At 40.0% G+C, this 25,276-nt stretch overlaps 2 protein-coding genes across 6 annotated transcripts in view; both read right to left on the bottom strand.

Annotated features, from left to right (window-relative positions):
* fam13b (family with sequence similarity 13 member B) overlaps positions 1–3,191 on the bottom strand; it is an 83,598-nt gene extending 80,407 nt beyond the window's left edge. For both annotated transcript variants that reach the window (XM_084042007.1, XM_084042008.1), the window contains exon 1: positions 2,897–3,191. The gene's annotated coding sequence lies outside the window, so the exon portion shown is untranslated. The remainder of the gene's footprint in view (positions 1–2,896) is intronic.
* A 2,775-nt stretch (positions 3,192–5,966) lies between these two features.
* Positions 5,967–15,115, bottom strand: cxcl14 (chemokine (C-X-C motif) ligand 14). 4 transcript variants are annotated; one of them, XM_084086052.1, is made up of 4 exons: positions 14,640–15,115; positions 11,625–11,733; positions 8,136–8,249; positions 5,967–7,709 (listed from the first exon to the last, which is right to left on the bottom strand). In XM_084086052.1, exons 1-4 carry the CDS (start codon positions 14,713–14,715, stop codon positions 7,694–7,696), a joined length of 315 nt encoding a protein of 104 aa, XP_083942178.1. In that variant the 5' UTR covers positions 14,716–15,115; the 3' UTR covers positions 5,967–7,693. The 4 variants fall into 4 exon arrangements, with proteins under 4 accessions (XP_083942178.1, XP_083942179.1, XP_083942180.1 ...); XM_084086053.1 differs by having other exon boundaries at positions 11,625–11,730; XM_084086054.1 differs by having other exon boundaries at positions 14,652–15,115.
* Positions 15,116–25,276: the final 10,161 nt, after the last annotated feature.

Genomic DNA, 25,276 nt, shown 5'->3' with positions numbered 1-25,276 from the left:
CCTGACAAGAGGTGCGGCCTAAAACAACTTGAGTAAGAGAGGTGCAGTCTAAAACAACATGCCAAGATGTGCTGCCTAAAACAACTTGACAAGATGTGCTGCCTAAAATAAAAGTAGAAGAACAAGACGCTACACAGTCCTAGTAGCATTAAATATGCATGTTAGGGCAGGGCTGCATGATTATGGCGATCCAGATTATTTTGCTTAGTATTGTAATCATGATTATTAATCATGAGTGATGATTTTGGGTGTCATATTTTTCTTAATTTATTTGTTGCTCATCGTTACTGTACATATCACATTGCTGTCCAAGAAACATTGTTGTTGTTGTTGGACAGGGAAGAACTAATAAGCAGGGGATAAATTCGATACAAATCTGGTAATGTGGGTCTAGCCATAAGAGATGTTTGGACAACATTTGATTTAGCTTGGCCCCTGTTCTGCACAGTGTACAACCACACACTGGCCCAGCAACAACAATCCCACACAGCAGGAGCCTGGTTAGTTATGACACTGCTCTCTCTCTCTATGTGCGTGCGTGTGCGTGTGTGTGTCAAAAGTCATTGCAATGCATGTTCTTTCAGTTGAAAAACTATAGATTTGTCTTAGTCACACACACTGCAGGACAAGTGTATACTAATGAAACTGCCTTGGCTCTTGATTAATATTCTTGCTGATCAAGCCAACTTCCCACAGACCGCAGGTCCCACTGACCTAAACGTAGGTCTTGAAATACCCAAATAGCGGGATTCCATTCTGCTGACTGGTTTTACCTTGCTCATATTTCTCTTTAACTGTATTTCTAACCAATGGAACAGGGCCCAGTACGGAAATAATAAAATCATTAGCTTCTATTAGTCAGTTCATTTGGCTTATAGGAGAACAAATATTACATTTGAGTCCCAGGCAGAAAATGCTAGAGAAATGAGAACCTGAACAGTTTTACTCTACGCTGCAATCAACAAGGTTAACTTCATGTCCTACCCGGGATTCGAACCCTATTCCCCAAGTAACTTTTACTGTGAGAGTGTACCTATAGAGAGCAACCAGTAGTGGTCCGCCCAACAAAATAACATCATTCACCAAAATGTTATGTGAATTGCAGCTTTAAGGCCGAGTGACACAGAGTAGTCTTTCAGGCGTCTGTGATGGGTGACAATATAAAAAAGCAACTACTATCTTGTATATTTAAATCACATAAACCTCCTCTCTAGACTATGACAGGAATAATCAGAATAGATTCTTAAATCTTACTTTAATCGTTTGTTTCTGGGAAGGTTGCCCATTTTAGCCTAATTCAGTTGAATAAAATAACTGATTTTCAACCAATTGCATCACGTTTTATGTGTTGAAAATCAGTTATTCTCACCGATAACATGTCTGTACGACAAAGTATAAATCAGCCCTCAAATGGGCCCAATAATTGCCTAATTTATCACCACCTTAATGCAGGCTCCCAGCACTACAAGGTTATTACACCTTATTACATCAGATTCAAAGCTTTTACAGTTGACAACAAACAACAGTCTAGATAACATGTTTTCCAACATCAGCACCGCAGCTACAGCTGACCTTTGCTACAAGTACCTTGACTCTCTTTTTGTTTTGTCTTACACAACAACCAAGTCAACCAATCTAGTTAACCTTTATTGAGCTGTGGGCATGTTTTAGACCTTAAAACATGCCTCAGACTTTATATCATCTTCACGAAATCCAGCACTTTTCATCACTGGTTTTGCCGCTGTTGTAACCATATTGTTGTAACCATATATACTACAGCATACAGTAGCCTAGTATTACAATGGCCCTAGTACACCATATGAACAGACCCTCCAATCATGTCCCCGGATCCGATTATACAACGAGCGGTCAGAACTCAAAACTGAGTCAGATTAAGAACAGACATCACCAGTCACTTCCCACTTGTTACATGTAATGCTCAAACACACATTTTTGTTAACAAACCGGGCCGGGCTCCATTTCATACAAAATGCCTACATTTTGACCTCGGCTACATATGTTGTGTGTCATCAAGACAGCAAAACTGTCAACAGCACACTAGAACATTCCAAAGCACCCCGCCTGCAGACTCCCAGGCAGCAAAGCAGAGCAAATGGTACCAAGAAGCATCATCGCATCCAAACTGCCAGGACAGAAAATGAAACTATGGAAACACGTCTACTCCAAAGAAACGAAACCATTGCCGTTTCTGAATCATATCCAAAACGGTGATTAAAAGGGTTTTGTTTTTTGTATATATAAATTATTTTTTTTCTCCATCTCAAGCCTTCAAGACCTTGGAGTATAAATACAAAAGTACTAATGTGAACATATATTATGCAACATATTCATCATGTTGGATGGAAACGTGTTGAACGTGTGCAGCATTTTTGTTTTAAATAGTCGCTTAAAAAAATATATACAATAATAATCCCCCCCCCCCTCCATTTCTGTCTATAGGTAAACCCACTCTGTCAGTACAGGGAAGGAGCACAGATGTGACGGCTTCTCTAAGCTAGCTAGTAGCCACCGTTAGCTCCAAGTTGAAAACAATGAACCCTTCTTGAGGACCTTCACTCGATAAAGAAGGGGGAGAAAGGCAATTAAGTTGGTTAGGGTCTGCAAATTAACGGCGTAAACTCCACAATTACACTCATAAACACAGTTTAAACACAAGTCAAAATAAATAAAACGACACGCTCACTGGCGTTAGCCTAGCTGGCTAACAGACAGTAGCTGGTCAGTTGAAGCCGTTACTTGTTATGTCGTCGCACGACGGTGTCGCTCAACCACCCCCAGAAAAATAGCAGACGTTCTGAGCTTGTACTGTACATCTGCTATTTTCGGGGCTGCTAGCAAAGAGAGCACACAAGATAGTCGGGGTACTGTAACCTACCAGGGTTCAACGGAACAGCGACGGACGAGGCAGCGAGCAGCACAAGATGCAGGAATTCTCCTGCTTGGTTCTTATGGCTGACCGTTGAGACGTCTCTGCAGGCGGACGACGGTTAACTTCGGCGAAGATCAATGTAGACGCCGTGGGCAGAATACCGTTGAAAGCATAATCACACACGGAGGGTTGGAAATAGAAAGAAAGTGGTCGATGTGTGTGTGTGGTTCCTGTTATTTTCGATCCGATGCCGTTCGTTTCGTTTGCTTTGCTTTGCAGCAGGTCGCTCCTCTTGCTCTACTCTCACACACACACCCACTAGAGATGGAGCTGCCAAAGTCTGTCTGTCCCCGCCTCCCCGTGGAAACACACACGCGCTCACTAACACTGCGCGCGCGCACACACGCAAGAGCCCAAGAGCAGGCATTCATTTCATTATGTATGTGTGTAGGCTATCCTGCACGCGCGCGCACACAATTTGACATTTTCTTTCTGTCAGAGATATACAATGCAAACCATTGACCATATTACATTATGTAATATGGTCAAAAAAGTACACTGCATTCATAATGTAGGCTATGTAATTTACACTTTTTTTTTACTGGGCAGTGTCGTATTTGTCTAAAAGCTAGGGTAAGTGATTTTCTTTGGTTAAAATAAGTGTTAAATAGGTCTATATTCTGATAGTACTCATTGCTATAGAGTGTTTGTTCAGTAAAATGAGTCTCCTTGTCTCTCCAGCTCTTTATAAAACATGAGTCTCCCAGTTTAGTAGACCTTATATTGTGAATTTGTACTTCCATGTACTGTTGTTCTCATGTCTTACTAAATAAAGTACATCAATCAATCAATCAAAAAGTAGGCTTAGTGTTTAAGCTGCATGTGTTTTTTTTTAAACTTATCCTAGAGAGAACGTGACGTCACACCACTGATGGTGGACATGTCATGACATGTCCACAATTGTCTGAAATGTACTTGTAATGACTGGAATAGTGGCTTTTTGTAGCTTAGATTCTGTGCTGATTGTGTTTTGTTGATACGCCATACTTTGTAGGCTGCTTGGCCTCAATGTACAAACTATTTTTAGCTGCCTTATTATTTAATATGATTTGAATTATTGATCTGATAGTGTACTACACTATATCAGATCAATAATGGTGTACTGCGCTATCAGATCAATAATTCAAATCATATTAAATAATAAAGCAGCTAAAAATAGTTTGTACATGGAGGCCAAGCAGCCTACAAAGGAGTAATGAGTATCAACAAAACACAGAATATGCTACAACAAACCACTATTCAAGTCACTACAAATACATTGATTTAGAGTTCAGACAATTGTATCCTGGTGTAGCCTAGGGTGTAGGTAATTAACTAAATTGATATTTATTAGAATGAGCTGATCCATTATGTAACATGAAAATGGCCATGAGTGTGGCCTATAATGTCTTTACCGGGGGACACAGGTGGCACCTGACCTAATCCATCATTTATCTCACTCATCATCTCTCTTGAGCTGCTGCGCTTCTTGCCTCATCTTTCGTCTCTAATGTAAAAGTATTGTTGTCCAAAAAAATTATCTCATTGAGCAAGTCCATCCTTTCATATCAAGTCACATTTATTTGTATAGCTCTTAATCGCTGTGTTACAATCTCAAAATGTTTTATGCATTTACTTTCTCTCTCTCTCTTTGCACACACACTCCCCGGATGCCAATTCCGAACCTCTGCCCCAAAACTTTCAAAATTTTCACATGGGCCTGCAGCGCAACCAGGTGGCCGATTCTACCTGACCTGGCGGAGACCTGTGCTCCGAGGAGCACTTTTTCTAGTTTTATCTTAATCTATAATAATGCATCTTAATTTATTTGTTGATTATAGTTTAGATATTGTTAATCTCAATCGGCAACTATATATCCAATAAATGTAGAGTAAACTTGAGTACGTATTACCAGTGGTGGAAAGTAACTACATTTACTCAAGTAGCCTACTACTATCGGCTAAGTGGTCGCCTACAACTTAGAGGTAGACTATTTTTACTTTACTGGAGTATTTCCACATTTCTGTAGGCTACTTCTACTCCATACATCTCAGAGACACATATTGTAATTTTATTCCACTACAATTATTTGAAAACTTTAGTTACAAGTTACTTTGTAGATTTTTATTATTATTACAAAACGTCAGCCCAATTTAAACGTTGGCTGTTTGAAATTAGCCGATCTACAAGCTCACAGCCCGTCACAATGCGACATGTTGTGAGCTTGTAGATATGCTATTTTCAAAAGATTTTGTAAATTTTTTAGACATAATGATAACTTGTGAAACGGGCATTCAGCACAGAGCCATTCGATTCAGCAATGAGTACTTTTACTTTTGGTACCTACATTTTGATGCCAATTCTTGGCATACCGAAGTATATACTACCACCTAGTGGCGAACCTCAGAATAAGGCGGATCACCTGTCTCTCACTGCTCTCACACACAAAGTATTCACATTTTTTACTTAAGTAAAGGTATCAATACTGCAATGTAGAAATACTCTTTTACAAAAAATCTGGAATTCATGCATAATGCAATGTGTTCAATTTCACAAGTTTTCAAAATGTATAAAAATCTCTGAAAATAGCTGATCTTCAAGTTCACAATGCGTTGCATCGCGACGCATTGTGAGCTTGTAGATCGGCTTGTAGATCCCCCAATCAGGAGAGAGAACCCATTTATCAACAAAATAATTATGGTGTTACAGTTCTAATGTTGTGTACTTATTTATTTGTGTCATCACTTCCAAATGCAGTTGTTTATCCTGTATAAGTTCTCTCTCCTGATTTGATGAAATTGGTATCCCTACCTGAAGATTAGTTTTCTGTTTACCAAAGAGCTGAAGAGACACGGAGACTCCTGTTACTGAACAAACACTCTATAGTATATACAGCAATGAGTACTATATAGAGCTAATTAACACTTTTTAAACAAAAGAATATCACTTACCCTACCTTTAAGTTAAGGTTATTAAATGTCTTATCTTACATTGACAAAGCCTGTAAAGGAATGGAAGGAAGTGATGTAGGCTGAGATGTTCTAGACAGTTTATTGCTTGTTTATGGTTTTACACTCAGTGGAATGTTTTACTGCGTGCTGATGGTGGGTCCATCCAAACAACTATACCCTCCAAATACAGTATTTGTTACCAAATCCAAATTTAAATAGCAAAACAACTCTAACCCAGTAATACAATATACATTACACTAGAAAGTCATAAGATGAATCCATCCTCACTAACATATAGGCTATATTGGTCTATTTACAAAAGAAATGTTTATTTATATATTTATATAAGATATAAAACAAGAGTAATGCACATTCTTGGAAAGAAAAGTAAAGAAAATGTGGTATGGATTCTGTTTGGTGACAACAAAACAATCAGAACTGTCATGATTACAATGTCTATGCATAGTGTACAAAATAACACATTTGAAAATATTGTTGATTCGATATACAACAGGATAAGTAATATTATAAAACTCGTCAACCACTTAGTTTCCATACAACACAACTCAGTCAGGAGGACAGATAGACTTGCCACTCATATTCACTACACCTGAATTGACATGATAATCTATTCAGGTGGAGTGAATTATGATTGGCAAGTCTATCGTGTGAGCTAAAATGGTGCACAGCAATGTGCATTGTTTTGTACAGTGCCATACAGTAGGGACAGCAAGTAAGGCTTAATTTATACTTAATCACACAACAGTGACGTTTGACAAAGTGTGCCACCATCGTACTATGGAGTATAAATTAGGCTTAAGATTGATTTCTTTTTTTACACAACAAATGTTGGAATGCTTAGCCATAACGGTTCCATTTACCAAGGTACAAAGGCTTTCTGAGCTTCACATATTGAACTTAACACTCGTTTTGGGGTCAACGGTAGTTCCATGTCTATCCCTTCCATTTCTGTGGTTTCTGCCATTTCATCAGTGATCATATAGGCATTATTACTATAACAAAATAATAATAATAATAATAATAATAATAATTCTCATGTCTAAACTATGCCCTGCAATTTGAAAGTGACAGAATTTTACAAGATGGTTGCTGAAGACTGATAAACCTGGCTGAATAGTATAGTTTGTTTGACACATCTGCCTAACACACGCACGCATGCACGCACAGACATCATATAACCCCTGGATTATATGTAACAAGACGCTGACTGACTAAAATAGAATGTTGCCCCCAATTCACAAGGCCCTTTTATTGTGTTCTGTGTTCACCTCCTGCCTCTCTAAAACCAGTAAACAGATGTGTGGCTGTTCAAATTGCTGTGGCTGTTGGCGATGAACAAATATCATAACTGTCATCATTATCATATTTAACAGACTTACAATATCAACAGAGCATTTTAAAGGGATAGTTTGTTTGTTCCTTCAAACATTAAAGATTTACCTTGAGAGAAGTACAAAAGACTAGATGAAACGGCAAATGTGAACACAGAGGCTATGTCGTGTCTCCATCTGCTATTTGACAGGTAACTACAGTACAGTTGAAAAGAGTGGAGTGGTGAGTGACAGTAACTAGTGTGGCGTGATGGCCACCTATAGTACAATAGGTCCCACTGGCTATTATGAGTTACAGATATCTCTTAAATTGTGTGATAGATCTCAGACAGAAGAGATAGAAGTACGGCTTCTTGTAGGTTATGTCTTGTACGTCACCAATAAAAAACAAAACAAAAACACAGTCCCGGGGGTGGTGTCACTTTTCTCAGTCAGTCCGCATGTGCTGGAAAGCCAAGGTTTTAGGCTTCGTAAACCCTGCAAAAGAAGTGTGTTCATTTCTCTGTGACTGCAAATATTGCATGCTCTGGTAATCAAAACAGAAACATTGTAGCTCCATTTAGGTAGTTCAAGATTATTAATGCAGGACAGCCAATACAGTATAGTGAACATGACAAATCCTGTATCGTGCAACAGGAGTTTGTAGAACTAACATTCAGACAGCATACAATACTGTAACTGTCATCTGTTTTTGTCATCATTTAATCATAAAATATTATTTTCTCCCCATATACCCCACATCCATCTGCTGTATAATTCAGATTAGCTTTCCTTAGCATTGCTGTGATCTGCTGTATTCATTGTTATTTATTATTTTTTTGTACCTGTATTAATACAGATGAATCCCATTGGGATACAAGAAATTAAATGACATTAAAAGTATACTGATGTATTTTGGATTACCTGTGTTTGTCCTTCCAGATGCGAAACCATTTGACCAGGTTCTTGGTGCTCTGAAGCTTGGGGTGAAGACAGTACTCCTGACCTTTGAACCGTGACACATTCTCCATTGTTACGCTGGGGAAATGAGAGAGAAGAGACAGAAAGAGGTTTTAATAAAGTAATGTCAGTCAATGTTACATAAAAACAAAAAAACAAAAAATAAACTAAAACACTTAAAAAACGAAGAAAAAAAAAAGAAACCAACATTCTTTGACTTTCATTATAAAACAATGTGGTTTAATATCCAAAAATATATTTTTGGTTTTGGTCCTACAGAGCCGCCTGTAAAAATGCGCCGCATAGCATCACACCATGTTTTTGGCTTGACACAAAAAAAAAGAACGTTTGAAATGTGAAGCCAAAATTAGACTTCAACGTCCAAGCTCTATGAGTCTTTTGAGTCTGGCTGTAGCCAACCTGGCTGTATGGGAGTGTTGGGTGCACAGGGCAGCAGTAGAGACAGGCTGCCTGCATGTGGCATATTCAGGCAGAGCAACAGAAATGTGGGAAAAACACCAGCCACTCCACGGTGCCTTGACATTTAGAGAAACAGTCAATGGCTGGCCAAAACATAAGATATGAGTTGAGAGAAGGCTTGACTTGTGTTAAAAGATGCATTCAATACTAGCGAGTAGCGAGTAGATTTGATTGAAGGGGCTTTTGCACTTGTTTTGCTGCCCATTCAACTGTCATTTCATCTGGTTATTGAGCTTTTATTTACCCACTTCTGTGTGCTTTCTAATGAAGAATTATTCCATGCTGTGTAAGTGGGGGTGTTCTGAGAAAAAGAGCGATTGGGAATGTCATTGTGTGTGTGCGTATAAAGTGAGTGTGTGTATGTGGGCACCCATTATTGCGATGTGATTGCGCTAAACGCACACTGAATTTGTGTGTGAATTTGAGTTTGCCCATAGCTGCTTGGGAATCTGGGTGAAATCTAACCTAATTAGTGTGTTAATTTACGCTTTAGTTTCTCCTCATTATTAAGAGTTAAATAATCGCCGTGATTTTACTGTGTAGGGACAGAGAGAAAAGGAGGGACAGAGAAAAATGGGTGAGGCAAATTATTAGTGAGAAGAAAGAAAGAAAAAATGTAAAAGTGGAACAGAGAGAGAAAAAGAAAGGGGAGAAGAGAAAGATGGTGCATGATGAGAAAGAGGACGAAAGTGAAGTAAACGAAGTAGTGACAGCTAGAAAAAAGAAAGAAAGAAAGAGTGAGCGAGTGAGAAACAAAAGATGGAGACAAAGAGAGAGGTTTGGGGGCTCCCAGTGTGTGTGTAGGAGTGGCCCCTCTGAATGTTAAACTGAGTGCCATAAGCCAGTGGCTTCAACTAAAGAGAGAGAGAGAGAGAGAGGGAGAGAGGGGGGGCTCTCTCTCTCTCTCTATTTCTCTCTCCTTTTCTTTCTGTCTTTCCGGAGCCTGCTGGGGCTCATTTTTCATTGGGGGCCAGTGGCTGGTGGCCACCATCTAATGCTAATGGCCAGCCTTAAATAAGAGTTGTGTGGCGAATGCTGTGTGTGTGTTCACACAGTAAAATCCTCAGTGTTCATTTAACTCAAACTTGGTGCAAAAATGAAACCAAGTGAGTCCATTTTGACACTCTCTCAGAGTTGTGTGAGTGTGTGTGTGTGTGTGTGTGTGTGTGTGTGTGTGTGTGTGTGTGTGTGTATGTGTGTGCTTGCACACGTACGTGCCTGCGTGTATACACGTGCATGTATGCGTGCATGTGTGTGTTGTCCATCACAGGGAAGTGTGTGTGTACAAACTGACCCAAATTGAATGTTAATTCAACTCTCAGGGTTGAATTAACCCTGAGGGTTTTACAGTGTGTGTGTGTGTGTGTGTGTGTGTGTGTGTGTGTGTGTGTGTGTGTGTGTGTGTGTGTGTGTGTGTGTGTGTGTGTGTGTGTGTGTGTGTGTGTGTGTGTGTGTGTGTGTGTGTGTGTGTGTGTGTGTGTGTGCGTGCGTTTGCGTGCAGTTTGTTGAAGAATGATGTATTTCATCAGGGTTTTTAATATAATTTGATATGTAATTGCTAATATGTTAGTAATATTGGTATCATAAATATGTATAAGTGTAATACACGTATAAGTTATTACTTTGTTCATTCATTTGTATTTAATGTTTTTAATTGGGAAGGTAGTCAAGGTACCAAAATGACCAAAATCGATTCTGGGGCCTTCCATGTCTCAGCCCAGGTTACTCTGTACTGGGTGCAGAAGCTGAAAGCACATTTGCATTCAAACATTGCACAGAAAATCTGTCTTCTCTGTCTTTGCCCACTGGGTTCTCTGTGTAAGTACTCTGGGATACCAGTAGGAGGCAGCATCGTTTATTAATAATTACAGACGAAAAGAGCTGACTTGAACACCAAAAATGACTCCAGATTAGATGACATAACCCTAACATCTGCTGTACAGTGATCTAGGCTTAAAACGAAAACCAACCTAAAAGCACATTCATCTACATCTATATAGACCTGGTCGATTTCTCTTTCACAGTTAAATTAAGACGGAGGGTTTTATGGTGCAAACTAGAAACTGATCTTCAAACAGGATACATTAGGAATAGAGGTGTCAAATGAAAATACTTGTTTTTGTTTTATTACTCAGGCTTTTATATGACATAGCAACAATTATTCATATATAATGTATATGCGACATGTGTACTAGATATCCTCTGTCCTGTATTATATGTAAATATATGATCATGTAATTAATGTGGCATTAGTAATGCATTAATCTCTCAAGTCAAGACAGAGAATCTGCTCTAAACATATAATGTTGTTAGTAGGAATAAACACACAAGCACCCAGGAGAAATTGGACTAAGAAAGGTGAGGAGACAAATTGAGTTCCTGTTTCTACACATAAAAGGCAGTGGTGCCCCAAAACACAGCAAAAGGCAAAAACCATTACCGAATGGGTTCCCAGATTGGTAATGCATTGATGCATCAATAAACACCCATAAAACATGTAGAAAGCTATAGCACCCTCCCGAATAGCAGGAACAACATTAAACAGTACCCAGACTGAGCAGAACCCCCCCCCCCCAATCATTGCCCCAGCTGCCCCTAAACAAAGCCAACCTCTGATTGAGGCATATAATTATGTGTGATACTATGAATCATCTTAAGTGTTGACAGTAGGATGTTTGGATACAGCTCCTCTGTAGCAGCCAAATTGTTCAATGGGTGGGGGTGTTTCAAACACAACTGGTTGAAAAGAAAACCTGTTACTGATATGATGACTTGGTCACACGCATGCACGCACACACCACATGCACAAGGAGATGGAGTAGGACAGAAGGAGCAGTGACGAATGAGGAGAGAGAGAGAACTGAAAAAACAAGAAAAAACTGAAAGAGAGGCAGAGAGACAGAAAGAGAGTGATACAAAGAGAGAGGGTGGATAATGATAGAGAATGAAGAGCAATTAACAATAATGACTCACAATATCATCTTCTCCTGACAGAACGGGTGTTTGGGTTTGATCTCCAGCTTCTGAACATCCTTGTACCTGATCTTTGGTCCTTTTCTGGTGCACCTGCACTTGTAGGCTGCTGACAAATCAAATGCATCCGTTAGACCGACTTTCACAATCACATAAGTAAATTGCATTGACCTAAAGGTTCATGTGCATGTTTTGACAATAAATCGGTCTTTGCCAAAACACCACAAAAGAGTCTAAAACTTACATTGACATGTGATGATGGTCATAACTATTGTCAGAAGAACTGAAGTTGGGCAAGTCATTGACAAAACATCAAACACAAAGTGTATCTGCTCATCAGCTATGCATTCCGATCTTATGACTACCTGCCGACTTTAAAAGACGTATAGTGTGTCCCTGCCATAAAATCCAGAATGTCAATTTACTCTCAGAGTAACACTCAAGATTTGACTGCAGGAGCCAGGAGGAAATCCATTTCATTAAAAAAAGTCAGCCAAAGGCATTTGATATCATAAGTTAATTGAAGGAACTGTAATTTAATTACGACAATTACTGTTCTAAACTAACAATTTATTTGCTTAAAACATTTATTTTCCTGCAATGTCGAAAAAACATCCATGTATTTTTACCATTTTGAGATGTGTAACCAGTAGAATACAGGTAATAGATTTTGATATAAACTATACAACTTTGGTTGAATTTATATTCAACCAGTGGAGCAAGTGAGAAACTGTAACTTTTAATGTAATGCAGACATGTTTCAATTCCCACCAAGGAGTCTTTACTCCACCCTCATGAGGACAGTGGTTTTGGCAGCAGTTATACCCACTTCTTTTTGTGGTTATTTCATTCAGAGAATACACACCCTTTTCTCAGGTGGATTGCACTTGCATGTCAACTGTGGAGCTATTTTTAAATAGCTTGGCTATATACAGGTATGCGACTCCCTTACCTTCAGTCACAGAGGAATTCTGTAATGGCTACAACAAGGCTTCGATTTGAAAATGTCTTGCATTTTCAACAAATTATCATGAGAGAAACTGATTTTACAGAACGAGTTCTGCCCTTTGTTTACATTGAAAAGAAAAGCCTTATGTATGTACTAATGTTCTATGTATATTCCCTGGGGTCTGTTCTCTTTCTGTGGCATGGGTCCTACTGCTCGCTGCCTGAGTTGCAAGGGTGATTGACTTGCTTGTGCTGCATGTGAGCAGTGGTGGAAAGTAACTGTAGTTACTTTTACATTTACTTACGTACTGTACTTAAGTACAATTTTGAGGTATTTGTACTTTACTTGAGTATTTCCAATACTTTTACTTCTACTCCACTACATCTCAGAGGCAAATATTGTACTTTTACTCCACTACATTTATTTGAAAACTTTTGTTACTAGTTACTTTTCAGATATAAATTATGATATAATGAAACATACATTAACCACTTTAACCCTATTCTATACATACGCTATTTGAAAATAGCCGATCTACAAGCTCACATTGCGCGTTGTGAGCTTGTAGATCTGCTATTTTCAAATATTTAGTACTTTCACTTTTGGTACTTTAAGTACATTTTGATACCAATACTTTTGTACTTTTACTCAAGTAAATTTTGAATTCTGGACTTTTACTTGTAACAGAGTATTTTTATATTGCAGTATTGGTACTTTTACTTAAGTAAAGAATTTTAGTACCTTTTCCACCACCGCATGTGAGCCAGTTTATGTACTGTATGTATGTGAACCAGTTTATGTACTGTAGGCCTGTGTGAACCAGTTTATGTACTGTTGGTGATAGAAGATCAAAGACTTCCTTCATTCAGCACCTGCTACCTCATCTCAGCATCTCATCAGTGGGGGAAACTAAGTAACTAAGTACATTTGCTCAAGCACTGCACTTAAGTGCAATTTTGAGGTACTTTTACTTTACTTTACTTCCAATGTTCAATACTTGTACCCCACTACATCTCAGAGGCAAATATTGTACTTTTTACTCCACTGCAATTATTTGAAAACGTTAGTTAGCAGTTACTTTGTAGATTTGGATTATTACAAAACATACATTAACCACTTCAGCCCTATGTACTTTGGCTATTTTCTAAATATTTTTATACATTTGAAAATGTGTGAAATGGGGACATTCTACAGCATGTTGAGTTTTACTTTTGGTAGCCTACTTTAAGTATATTTTAATGCCAATACTTTTGTACTTTTACCCAAGAAAAATTTAGAATACCAAACTTTTACTTGTAACAGAGTATTTCTACGTTGTGTTATTGATACTTTACTTGAGTAAAGAATGTGAGTACTTCTTCCACCACTGCATGCTCAAATCTGTCAATGGGTCTCAAAACAAACCTGCTAATGAAGATACTAAAGATGCTAAACAATAACCAATAACACTGGGACAACAATGCCATAGTATAGCCTATAAAATGTAGGGACTCTTTAGTTTTTAGGGTCTGGGATAGCCTTGGATCAAGACTATGTGTATTTTATCGAGTCTTATAGATATGCAAATGTCAAAATCGATAAAATACATCTAGTCTTGATCCAAGGCTAGGTCTGGGCAGGGTGTTGAGAAAACAAAAAGCGGTTTCATAATGTTGTGATCAGGCCTACTGAATATTCAAACATTTGTCCCCCCCCCCCCCCCCCCCACCTTACCCCTATTGCAGAGTTTGCCCAAGAAGCGCTGTAGGCTACTGCAATGTAAGCCAAAATGGAAGATTATGACTGCCAAACTGACAATATTATTAATGAATTATTATCAGCTAGTTAAGGTCAGTGGGAGGTGTAACTGAATAGATTTAATCTCAATTAAGTACTAAACTGACCTATTAAAAGCAGATTACCAAAGTGCCAGATGAATAAAACTATTATTTTTACATAGACTACATTACATTTTTTAGGCTAAATTGTGGAAAGGCATAGCCACCAGCCCTAGTGTTTCCGTTAAGTCAAAGTGCCACTTTGCATTTTCTTAACTTAAAAGTTAAAGTTGAAGTTAAAATAACAACCTGCGGATTTACCTTCTGCGCTCAGGAAAAACACAGCAACACTTAACAACAGTAAGGCTACTGTACACCGGTGCATCTCTGACGATTGGTAGAAAAACAAAAAAATAAAAATAAAACTTCTTCAAACGTTGACCACCCAACCGCACTCTCCGAGGAAAATGTCACAAAATGTTAATATATCCACTTGCAAAAGTAAGCGAACAACTTGGATTTTCTTTTTTTTTTGCCTTCGAATTCCGCTGGAGATCGTTGATCGACGCGTCCTGTCCAGAGAGCTTAGAGTGGAAACGTTTCTCGCGTCTCTGTGTGTGTGTGTGTGTGTGTTTGTGTGTGTCTGTGTTTGTGTGTGTGTGTGTGTGTCTCTCTCTCCTCTTCACTCCGTGCTGTTTGGATGTCTCTCTTTCTTTCTCTCTCTCTCTCTCTCTCTCTCTCCCTCTCTCTCTCTCCTCTTCACTCTGTGCAGTGTGTGGAGAGACTCTGGAGAGGCAGGCCAGGCAGCAGCTTTTAAAAAGCAGCTCGCTGTCCCCCTCCTCATTAATATGCACGGCCAGGCAGCGAATCAAACACTTTAGCCTGGCTGCGAGAGAGAAAGTAGGAGAATATGAAAAAGGAAGGAGGGGTGGATGGAAATATACAAAACACAGAGAGGGGGGGGGGGGGGGGGGGGCGAGCGAGCGAGAGAGAGAGAACAAGCATGTGTGTGTGTGTGTGTGTGTGTGTGTGTGTGTGTGTGTGTGTGTGTGTGTGTGTGTGTGTGTGTTCATTTCATCTTTATTTATTTCATTATGGTTTACATGATTACATTACATTTTCTTTTTTTACTTTTTACATATTCCATAAATGAAAAGGAGCAGGAAGAAGATACATCTTATTTATACCTGCCCCTATCTACAATTAAAAGTTATCAAATAATAGATGCTCTGTCCAATGGCTACTAACTAGTACATCACCGTGATTCATCAAAAAATAAAAAGGAGAAAAAACTAAACAGAAACAAAGAAATGAGAGAACAAAGAACAAAAGTACAAGGAAATAAAACACATTTCAAATGTGTGTGTGTGTGTGTGTGTGTGTGTGTGTGTGTGTGTGTGTGTGTGTGTGTGTGTGTGTGTGTGTGTGTGTGTGTGTGTGTGTGTGTGTGTGTGTGTGTGCGTGCGTGCGCACATGTGCACGAGTGCATGTGTGTGTGTTTTCTTGTTATCCGTTTTAGTGATGTGACCAGAGAGACAAATCTCTTGAAATCTTGGCTGGGCTGGACAATAAAGTTCAAATCTATTCCGATCTAATCTTTTTTCACTGCCACTCTTGGGTCTTTTTTTTTTGCTCATGCCAAAGCCTTTCACCTCTTAAACACACCCATATGGTGCTGATGGGTGGAGGGTTCATGGTTTGAGCTGTGGCAGTGGGCAGGTGCTAAACCGGCGCTTCGTGTGCCAGCCTAAGGGCAAGTGACTCATGTTAAACATGAGTTCCTCCTTGATTGGCCCTTAGAGTAAGGACCAATCAAGGCATCATCAGCATTGTTTTTTAATCTGCACTGGGCATCGTTGTGGGAAGGGGAGACTTGTGTTATTCCGGTGTAGGAAATTCAGTTTCAGCTTCACCTAGCTGATGGTTCACATGGTCATGATGAGCACAGGGGGAGGGGAGGAGGGGCGATAGGGGTTAAGTGCCTTGCTCCGGGACAAGTAGACATGGGTGGGCCAGGAGGCGTCAGGCGACCTTCTCATTATGAGACGGCCTCTCTACCCGCTCAGCTATGGCGACCCCCACACTTCAAGACCGCAAGACCTGGAAATGTCCCGAGGTTCTATAAAGTATTGCTTTGTATTGGTCACAAATTAAAAGGGTGGACAACTGCAAGTTAAAGGGACAACATCTGCATTCTATTTCATTCTATTTTGTCATGCCATGCAAAATGCAATCCATGTAACCTTTGCTTCTGTTCATTTATTCTGTTCTTCGATTCCATCCTTTTTTCCACTGTGTTCTATTAAATTCATGAATAAAAGCCATTGTTGTTCAGAGGATGCCAACAGACTGAACCTTTGGCCTGTAAAAGATAGCCCTGAGAAGAGGGCCTGACCCTTCCCACCTGGGACGCACTGATCACAGGATCAAGCAACATTCATCACCATCTTGCATCATCAGGGCGTTCTGTGTGTGTGTGTGCGTGTGTGTGTGTGTGTGTGTGTGTGTGTTTGTTTGTGTATTCACCTCTCTGCCCTGGACACTGAGGCAATCAGCTCCTGTCATCAGTCAAACCAGTGGCCATGAAATGTCTCTCACACCCACTGTGTGTGTGTGTGTGTGTGTGTGTGTGTGTGTGTGTGTGTGTGTGTGTGTGTGTGTGTGTGTGTGTGTGTGTGTGTGTGTGTGTGTGTGTGTGCGCGCGCGCGTGCGTATGTGTGTATGGACCTCAGTGACCAAATCAACTGTGACGTTCACTTTACGTCATATACATTTACGTCATATACATTTTGTAACCCCCCCCCCCCCCCCGTGGCGTGAATGCAACAATGTAAACATCATAACGTTAACCACTTTACATTACAGTGAACAAAACTGTATTTCCATTTCCATCTCAGGTTGCAGGTTTCATTTGCTAATCCAAAAATCCCAAATCTGGACCGTTAAATAGAATTGATTCCTAACAGCTGTGTGGGACCTGACGTGGTATGTTTTATGAGTAACTTCCTTTTTCCTGATCATTACCGCCCTGTGGGAACCTTGTATCTCCTAAATCATAAATTAAATTGCCGATAGCGATACAGGCCCGCATGGAATGCTAAGAGCGCCGTTACCAGTAGTTACCGGGGAAACACCACCGTGCAGGATGAGGGACAACAAAGGTACACAAGGAAAGACTTCGGTCTTATCGACTGGTCCTACCATTCTTTATTTTGTCAGGGCGGAAGAATTGATAGTATTACAATCTGTCTTTCTGCTGTCCCTCCTCCAACAACAACATATAGGTGCGTGTCTCCCTTAAGAATTGGAAATGTCTCTCCAAGCATTTAATAAGGAGGCTTCTATTACCAAGAATAGTAAATTCAATAGATTTTGCCTTTAAGATATTTGCACCAGAGAGAGACATAGTGATGTAGAGCTCAGGACAGCAGATGGAAGCACACATGATACAAGAGTCACAGGAACTCACATAGTGAAAATGTACAATGAAACATGCACACAGTGCACCAATGGAGAGCCAATCATTGTTAAATAATTGGTTATTGGTCCAAAGCCCATAGATTTTTTTTCCCAAAGACGTGTGGGTGGTCCACTTTGCTTGGTAGACTTAGCAACAACTTGGGGCATTTAGAGAAAGACAATGTAGGCGCAACAGCGACAAGAGCTTTCGACTAATGCATTCCATTTTTACCTTCAATCTCCAAAAGCATTTGAAAACTCGATTTGAAAAAATATATAGTGTTTTTAAAATAGTAGATTGAGCTGATCCTGATATGATTTGAACTACCGTTCAATTCACGAATTCCTGACTGCCAGAACCCAGGTTGTTATTCATGTGGGCAGACACGCCTTCTACACTACGCGGAGCCCCACCTGGGTTGCGTGATGAGCCTCCTGCTGTGCTCACTGTGTGGCCAGGAATAGCGCCAACACCATTATCAGGTTTCTGACGACACAGTGGTGGTGGGCCCACTCACGAACAGCAACGAGGGCACCTATTTGGAGGAGGTGGCAGACCTATGACTGTGGTGCCAGGACAGCCTCTTCTTGAATGTCAGTAAAACCAAGGAGATGATGATAGTTGATTTCTGTACGCACTGGCAGAGGTCCATCTGATCAATAGGTTACCAATGGCCAGTGGGCATTTTCAATCGCCTTGGTGTGTACTTCACTGAGGACTTGTCATGGACATTGCACACAGACACTGGCGAGGATATAGGGCAGGCAGTGCCTGTACCACCTCAGACAGCTGAAAAATGACATCCTTCTACTCGGCTACCATTCCGACGGGGCTATCTTCATTCGCATGGGAATAGCTCCTCCCGGGACCAGCAAGCTCTGCAGATGGTGATGCGTTTGACCGAGCGCACCATGACTTCCCTCAGGACTCATACTCCAGAAGGTGTTTGAGTTCTAAAAGGATTTTGAAGGAGTCACATTAATTTAATGATTTCTCAGTCAAATAGACATGAGTCATCTGCACCTCTCTTTATTAAATATTAATTATTGTCCATAGATAAGGTAAATGTTTTTCAATCCTGTTTAATTATGTTCAAATAAAAAAAAATGCAAACAAGACATTCCCTAGGAACCCAAGGAAGATGCAATTCTTTGTCTGTATATATGAAGTAATTTGTCTGTATATATTTATGTCTTTTTGCAAACATACTGTATAAGGTTATTTTAGAATTTGTCTACACTTACAGTAATACTGCTACATTATTTATTTATTATGGGGCCAGGCTTCCAGCATGGACCCATATTGTTATTCGCATTATTCCGTTTCTTCTTCTTCTGCCACTTTTGGCAGTTCTGGCTGAACCGTGCAGTCGCTTTTTATGAAACTCGGCCATATGATAGATGGTCATGAAAAACGATCAAGAAATAATTCTCACAATCTTTCGTCAAAAGGTGGCGCTATAGCACTCAATTGAAAAATGCCAACTTTGAACAGGTACAACTCATGCCGTGTTTGACCTACAGCCATGAAACTTCGATGCACACATGCGTCTCCTCATGCTGAACAACTTTCACCCTCTGACTTTTGACCTCTGACATTTAGATCTCCCACCATTTGGAATTATATGAAAAACAGTTAAAACCTATCTCCTCCTGGGATTTTTGAGTAATCTGCACGAAACTTTTTACACATGAACTTTGGACCTATACCAAAAAACGTTTGCAAAATATCTTCCATAAGTGAAAAAATGAAGCTTTAATGAGCCAATGAATATTGCAGTTTTATGACAATTATTCATCTGCCCCTAACACATACATGCAGACTTACCATTCTTTGAAACTTTGCAGAAATGTAAAGGGCCATTCCAAATATCACTGAAACCAATCTTACTCCAATTGGTCAAACGGGGGCGCTATAGCAATTTTTTGAAAATTGAAACTTTAAACAGGCAAAAGTCATGCCTCGTTTGGCCGACAGCCATTAGACCTGCTTACACATGTGCCTTGACTAATGAGGAACACATCTATCACGTTGACCAGTAAGCACCGCCCTTAGATTGTCCGCAATCTTGAGCAGTTTGAAAAACACTTAAACCCAGGATTTTTCAGCTATTTGCGTGAAACTGTATCATCTGTGTGATCTCCTTTCACAGGCTCTTGTCTGTTGGTGGCTTCTCGCTTAAATGTGTGCCCCACAACCTGAAGGTCACCAGTTCAAGCCTCACTTGGTGCAGACTTCATCTAAGTTGCATTTCACACAACATGACTATCAATGAATACATCTGTAATCGTTAAAGATAACATGAAATACTTAATTGAGTGTTTTTTACATACAGCTGATCTACAATCTCACAACTTTTCAGATAGCAATGAGAGTATGTTTTTTCAATGTATAACATACTTCATTGTGAAAATAGCCAATGTACAATCTGACAACTTTTAATGGTTTGTGAGCTTGTAGATCGGCTACTTTCACTAATTTTGGTTCTGAGGAGATGTACAATTTCTTCATTGGTAAATGGTTTGTGAACGAGTGATCTTAGTGTTAGTGAAACAGGGGCTTGGGTCATGACAGAAGGCAAGAGTTTGTGATCCTCAACAGACAATATCAGCCTTGACAAAGATATAGCACTATAGGTAGTGTTGCAGCTACCTAAGAGTGCTTCATGACCGTAAGGTTGCCGGTTCAAGCCTCACTTGATGCAGACTCATTTAAGTTGAAATGCAAAAAACATGACTCAATCTATTCCGTTTCCATGGCGCTCTCTCTCTCTCTTCAATCTATTCCATGTCTTTCTCTTCAATCTATTCCGTTTCCATGTCTCTCTCTATGTCTCTTCAATCTATTCCATTTGTCTCTCTCTATGTCTCTTCTATCTATCTATCTATCTATCTATCTATCTATCTATCTATCTATCTATCTATCTATCTATCTATCTATCTATCTATCTATCTATCTCTCTCTCTCTCTCTCTCTCTCTCTCTCTCTCTCTCTCTCTCTCTCTCTCTCTCTCTCTCTCTCTCTCTCTCTCTCTCTCTCTCTCTCTCTCTCTCTCTCTCTCTCTCTCTCTCTCTCTCTCTCTCTCTCTCTCTCTCTCTCTCTCTCTCTCTCTCTCTCTCTCTCTCTCTCTCTCTCTCTCTCTCTCTCTCTCTCTCTCTCTCTCTCTCTCTCTCTCTCTCTCAGGGGTGGCCATAGCTGAGTGGTTAGTGAGCCCGCCTAGGGAGCCAGAGACTCTGGTTGCCCCAGGTACGATTCCAGGCCAGGTCAGCAAATGTGTCGATGAAATGAAATTTGTCCCTGAGCAAGACTCTTAACCCCTAATTGCTCACAGGCACTCATTGGAAACAAGACCGCAAGGACTTTCATGAACTGACCTGTTAAAGGAATTATCATTTCTCTTTCTCTCTCCTGGCCCCATATTATCGCTGCTTGCAGCTATATTTTTTACTTGTATTTTACCTTGTTTTTATTTTGTCTTGTTTTGTTTTTATTACGTATGGACTTGGCACAGTCTGTGGAGCATGTCACCAATATTTAATTGCATTTACTTATATGAGTGAGTGACACACAAACCTTGAATCATGAATCAGTATCACATAAAGCGGGATAGATACAGGAGAGAGTCTGCAGACCAATGATTTCCAAGTAATCCTTTTCATCTTAGGATAAAAGACACCATCTGCCAGACTCACCTTCTTACCAATTTTGGTCTTGAACTTAAATTGCACAGAATGAGTTGAACCTTTGCTGTCTTAGTTCGTTAGGTCTGATGCTTTACTGAATGACAAGAGGAGAACAATGAAAGGAGAAAATTAATTGACTGGACAGGAAATAGAGAGAATGAAAGAGAAATACTTGTGGTTTCAGTTAAAAACTTAAAAGGCAATTTCAGCTGAAATGATGTTTGATGAGATAATTTCCCCATCTATTAAAACAGATGGTTTGCCTTTTGTCCTTCTGACCACAAATCAAAGAAGTTAAAACATGAATGTTGCTCACTTCACATACAAATACAGGTACATGTTGTAGGCCTACTGTGAAGGCAGTGTTCCTCCAACTTTTTCCACACAGCAGCACACACACACAGACAGGCACTCTGGCCAGCTCTCACATTCTCTCCACTCCACTGAGTTCGGCTGCAAGGAAAAGGCTTTGAACGGCGAACCAGACACGTAACATTCACTGCTTGCACAAACCTGGACGTCTGGCCAGATTGTAAAACTTCACTTGTTTCAGAGAGCCAACCTGCTCTGTGTCTAATGGCTTTTAATGGACTTGGCAACTGTGCAACTACAGAGTAAATTCATAGAGGACTGGACAGTTTATTACTTAGTCAAACACGGTGCATATGTTGTGGAGATGGAGGTGTGTGTGTGTGTGTGTGTGTGTGTGTGTGTGTGTGTGTGTGTGTGTGTGTGTGTGTGTGTGTGTGTGTGTGTGTGTGTGTGTGTGTGATGCAAAAAGAGACAGGGGCGCAGGGGGAATACTGTGTGGAAGACAAAGAAATGTAGAGAAAGGGCAAGACAGGGTGCAACAACGAAAAGAAAGATCATGTGAGGGATGATGTGGGTTGGCAGGCCAGTAGTGTCTGGGTATCTAAATACAGGCTGCAGTGTAAAACCAAAACACTGTGAAAATTAGCATCCACTTATCATCAAGCCTTCAACTTGCAACTATGCATCTAAAAGCTGAGAACTTTATTTCCTGCCTGTATGAGGTCATTTGCATGTTCTGGATCGTATTTTTACTTTTTAATTTTTTTTTTACTCAAGCCCTTAGTTGACCAGATTCCCAAGGGCTCTAGATTGGCCTGCACTAATTCTCTTTGCTGAAAATAGTCGATCTACTCAAGCACACTATGCGTCAAGCTTGCAGATCTGCTATTTTCGCCAAATGTTATAGCCCCAGAATAAGGATGCTAGGGTTCAAGTGGTTAAAGAAACAAAAGTTGTTTGACACCAGCTGGACAAACAACATATAATCTTAAAATAAAGCTGCACTATGTAACTTTCCTCTTCCACCCCGGATTTGAACCCGGTTTGCTGACATTTTTACCATTGAGCTAATAGAACCTACTTGCTTGCTCAGGGGATAAATTGAACCTTGACCATCAGGTCAAAATTCTTATTATTTGTAAGACAAGCAGACCAATGTAGATTGCTACAACCACAGGTAATCCGATAGAGGCAGGTGAAACAGATAGATATACTGTACATACTGTAATCAAATCAGCAACAAGTGCGTGGGTGATTGGGGTACTTACTTTGTGTGCATGTTGATTATACTCACACAGTGACTAATCAAGTCAGGCAGCCAGACGCCGAAGCCAAATAATTTTCCTCTGTTCTATAATTAGTTTCTAATGTTTTGTTTGTATGTGGTGTCTTTTCCGACACACACACACACACACACACACACACACACACACACACACACACACACACACACACACACACACACACACACACACACACACACACACACACGTCACACACACACTGTGCCAGAGATTAGTTGTCCACAGATGGACGGACGGACGGACAGACAGACAGACAGGGTGCAAAACATAGTCTCGGCCACGCATTCGGCCTGGCGGAGACAAAAAGAGAGAATCAGTCCATCAGATGCATCAGTCAAGCAGGTGCAGGGTAAGAGCTAGTTGCCCTAGGTGCAGTTCTTTCTACTGTGCTTAGTTGTTGCTTAAAGTTATTGCTGCTTAAAAGCTGTCCCAGTCAGACCACATCCTAGCATCATTTTAAATAGCAGGGAGGCTTTGATGTGAGGGGAGTCTGAGATAAGTCTGAAAGGACTGACAGCATTTATTTTCCCAAATAAAATGTGTGCATGTATTATGTCCCTTGAAGAAGGTACGTTTATGGCAGAGGCTTACGTAATTTACACTAGCTGAAAAGATCAGATTTTCTATTTCAGTGTCTGTGGCATATCTGAACTTTTCACAGCTGCGGTAACAGGCACAAACCACATGAGATAGGATTATTCTGCCTTGTTTATACAACCATAAGAAAGATTAGATCTCTGTGTTGCAAAAGCTCAAGAATCGTCTTGTGCATGTGCGTGTGCGTGTGCGTGTGCGTGTGCGTGTGCGTGTGCGTGTGCGTATGAGTGCTGTATTGGGTTTTTTAACCTGTACATTTGGAACTATTTCTTAGCATAGTATCCCGGTCGTAGCCAATAGCCTCTCCTCTAAATTCAAAGTGCATATGGAATGCATGTTTTACTATTAACTGCATGTGAACTTGAGCATAACAAATGAGTGATTGATGATTTAACTTTTGAGTTTCATCTTTACACTGGTACTGTATTATTACTGGCTCTACTTTGGTTACAAAGCAAGCTTTGGTTTTCCACTGGTACAGTTATGGTCTTTTTTGTGTAAGAGAAGAGTGTGCATATACTGTAGTGTACAAGATACCGCTTCAAGTAACTTACTTGGAAGCATACTAGAAAACCATATTGGGCATAAATATAATGGATCAGTATGAGTAGAGCAGGGACACTACACTTATTTTTGCTTGATTACAGTATATGTTAAGGTAATTTTTCTAGCGTTATTTTCAATATCTATATTCATTATTATTGTTACTGTATGTGTCTATTTTATTTATGTAACTTATTTACCTACTCATGACTACTTTCAATATTTTTGTTGTTGACGTACATTTTAACTGGGTTGTGTTAACTAGGTTTGGTGATGGGTCTGGCCAGTGTTGCAATGCTGAATTGGTACGTGGTTGCACTCTATTTTAATGACGTGTGAACACCTACACTACAGGTCACACAATGCTGGACAATTGATATGCATCCAAGCTCATTCCTATGTTCATCCACCTGAGTCGGGAGCCTTTGTAAAATTTGTTGAGGTGTGAATTTAAAGTCGTTTTAAATCTATGTGTGTGCCTGCGCGTGCTCCTGGTCAAACAGGTTCCTGCACGGCATGCAAGGCCGTCCCATGAGCAATGCAACCTTGGGTCTGGCTGGCACCTAGCGACCTACACCCTATGAGAGGTGTTTTCAATAAATATTTGGAGGTCATAATTGTGCTTTCGATGTTGGTCCTGATGCAGGCCTAAGGAGCACAGCATTGTTCTTGAAGTATCTTTTTGCAAGTTCCAGACAGTGTGCAGGATCACTCTTTTTTACGCTTGGACCTTCCTATATTATCCTATGGACCTGTTGGGAAATATTTTACGGTGCGCATCGGCCTTTAGTCAAGTTACAAACAACGGTTAAAAAATATATATTTTCGGGCAAATTAATCAAATGCAGAAAAAGAAAACAGCAACATTGTGGAAGGACATTTAATCTTATACCTGAACCTGTGTTTCATTCTTACAGCTGTTGCTGCCACTGTATAACACCCGCAATTCCCTCCAGGGATGACTAAAGGTATCTTATCTCATCTTATCATTAAGTTATTGTTTCAGATTTTATACTTGAATATATTTTGCCAAAAAGTAATTTAATC

The sequence above is a fragment of the Gymnoscopelus microlampas genome (assembly GCF_963454915.1).
Source record: "Gymnoscopelus microlampas genome assembly, chromosome: 18".
NCBI classification, from domain to species: domain Eukaryota; kingdom Metazoa; phylum Chordata; class Actinopteri; order Myctophiformes; family Myctophidae; genus Gymnoscopelus; species Gymnoscopelus microlampas.
The sequence above is the reverse complement of the archived record's forward strand: the minus strand, read 5'-3'. Positions and strand labels throughout refer to the sequence as shown.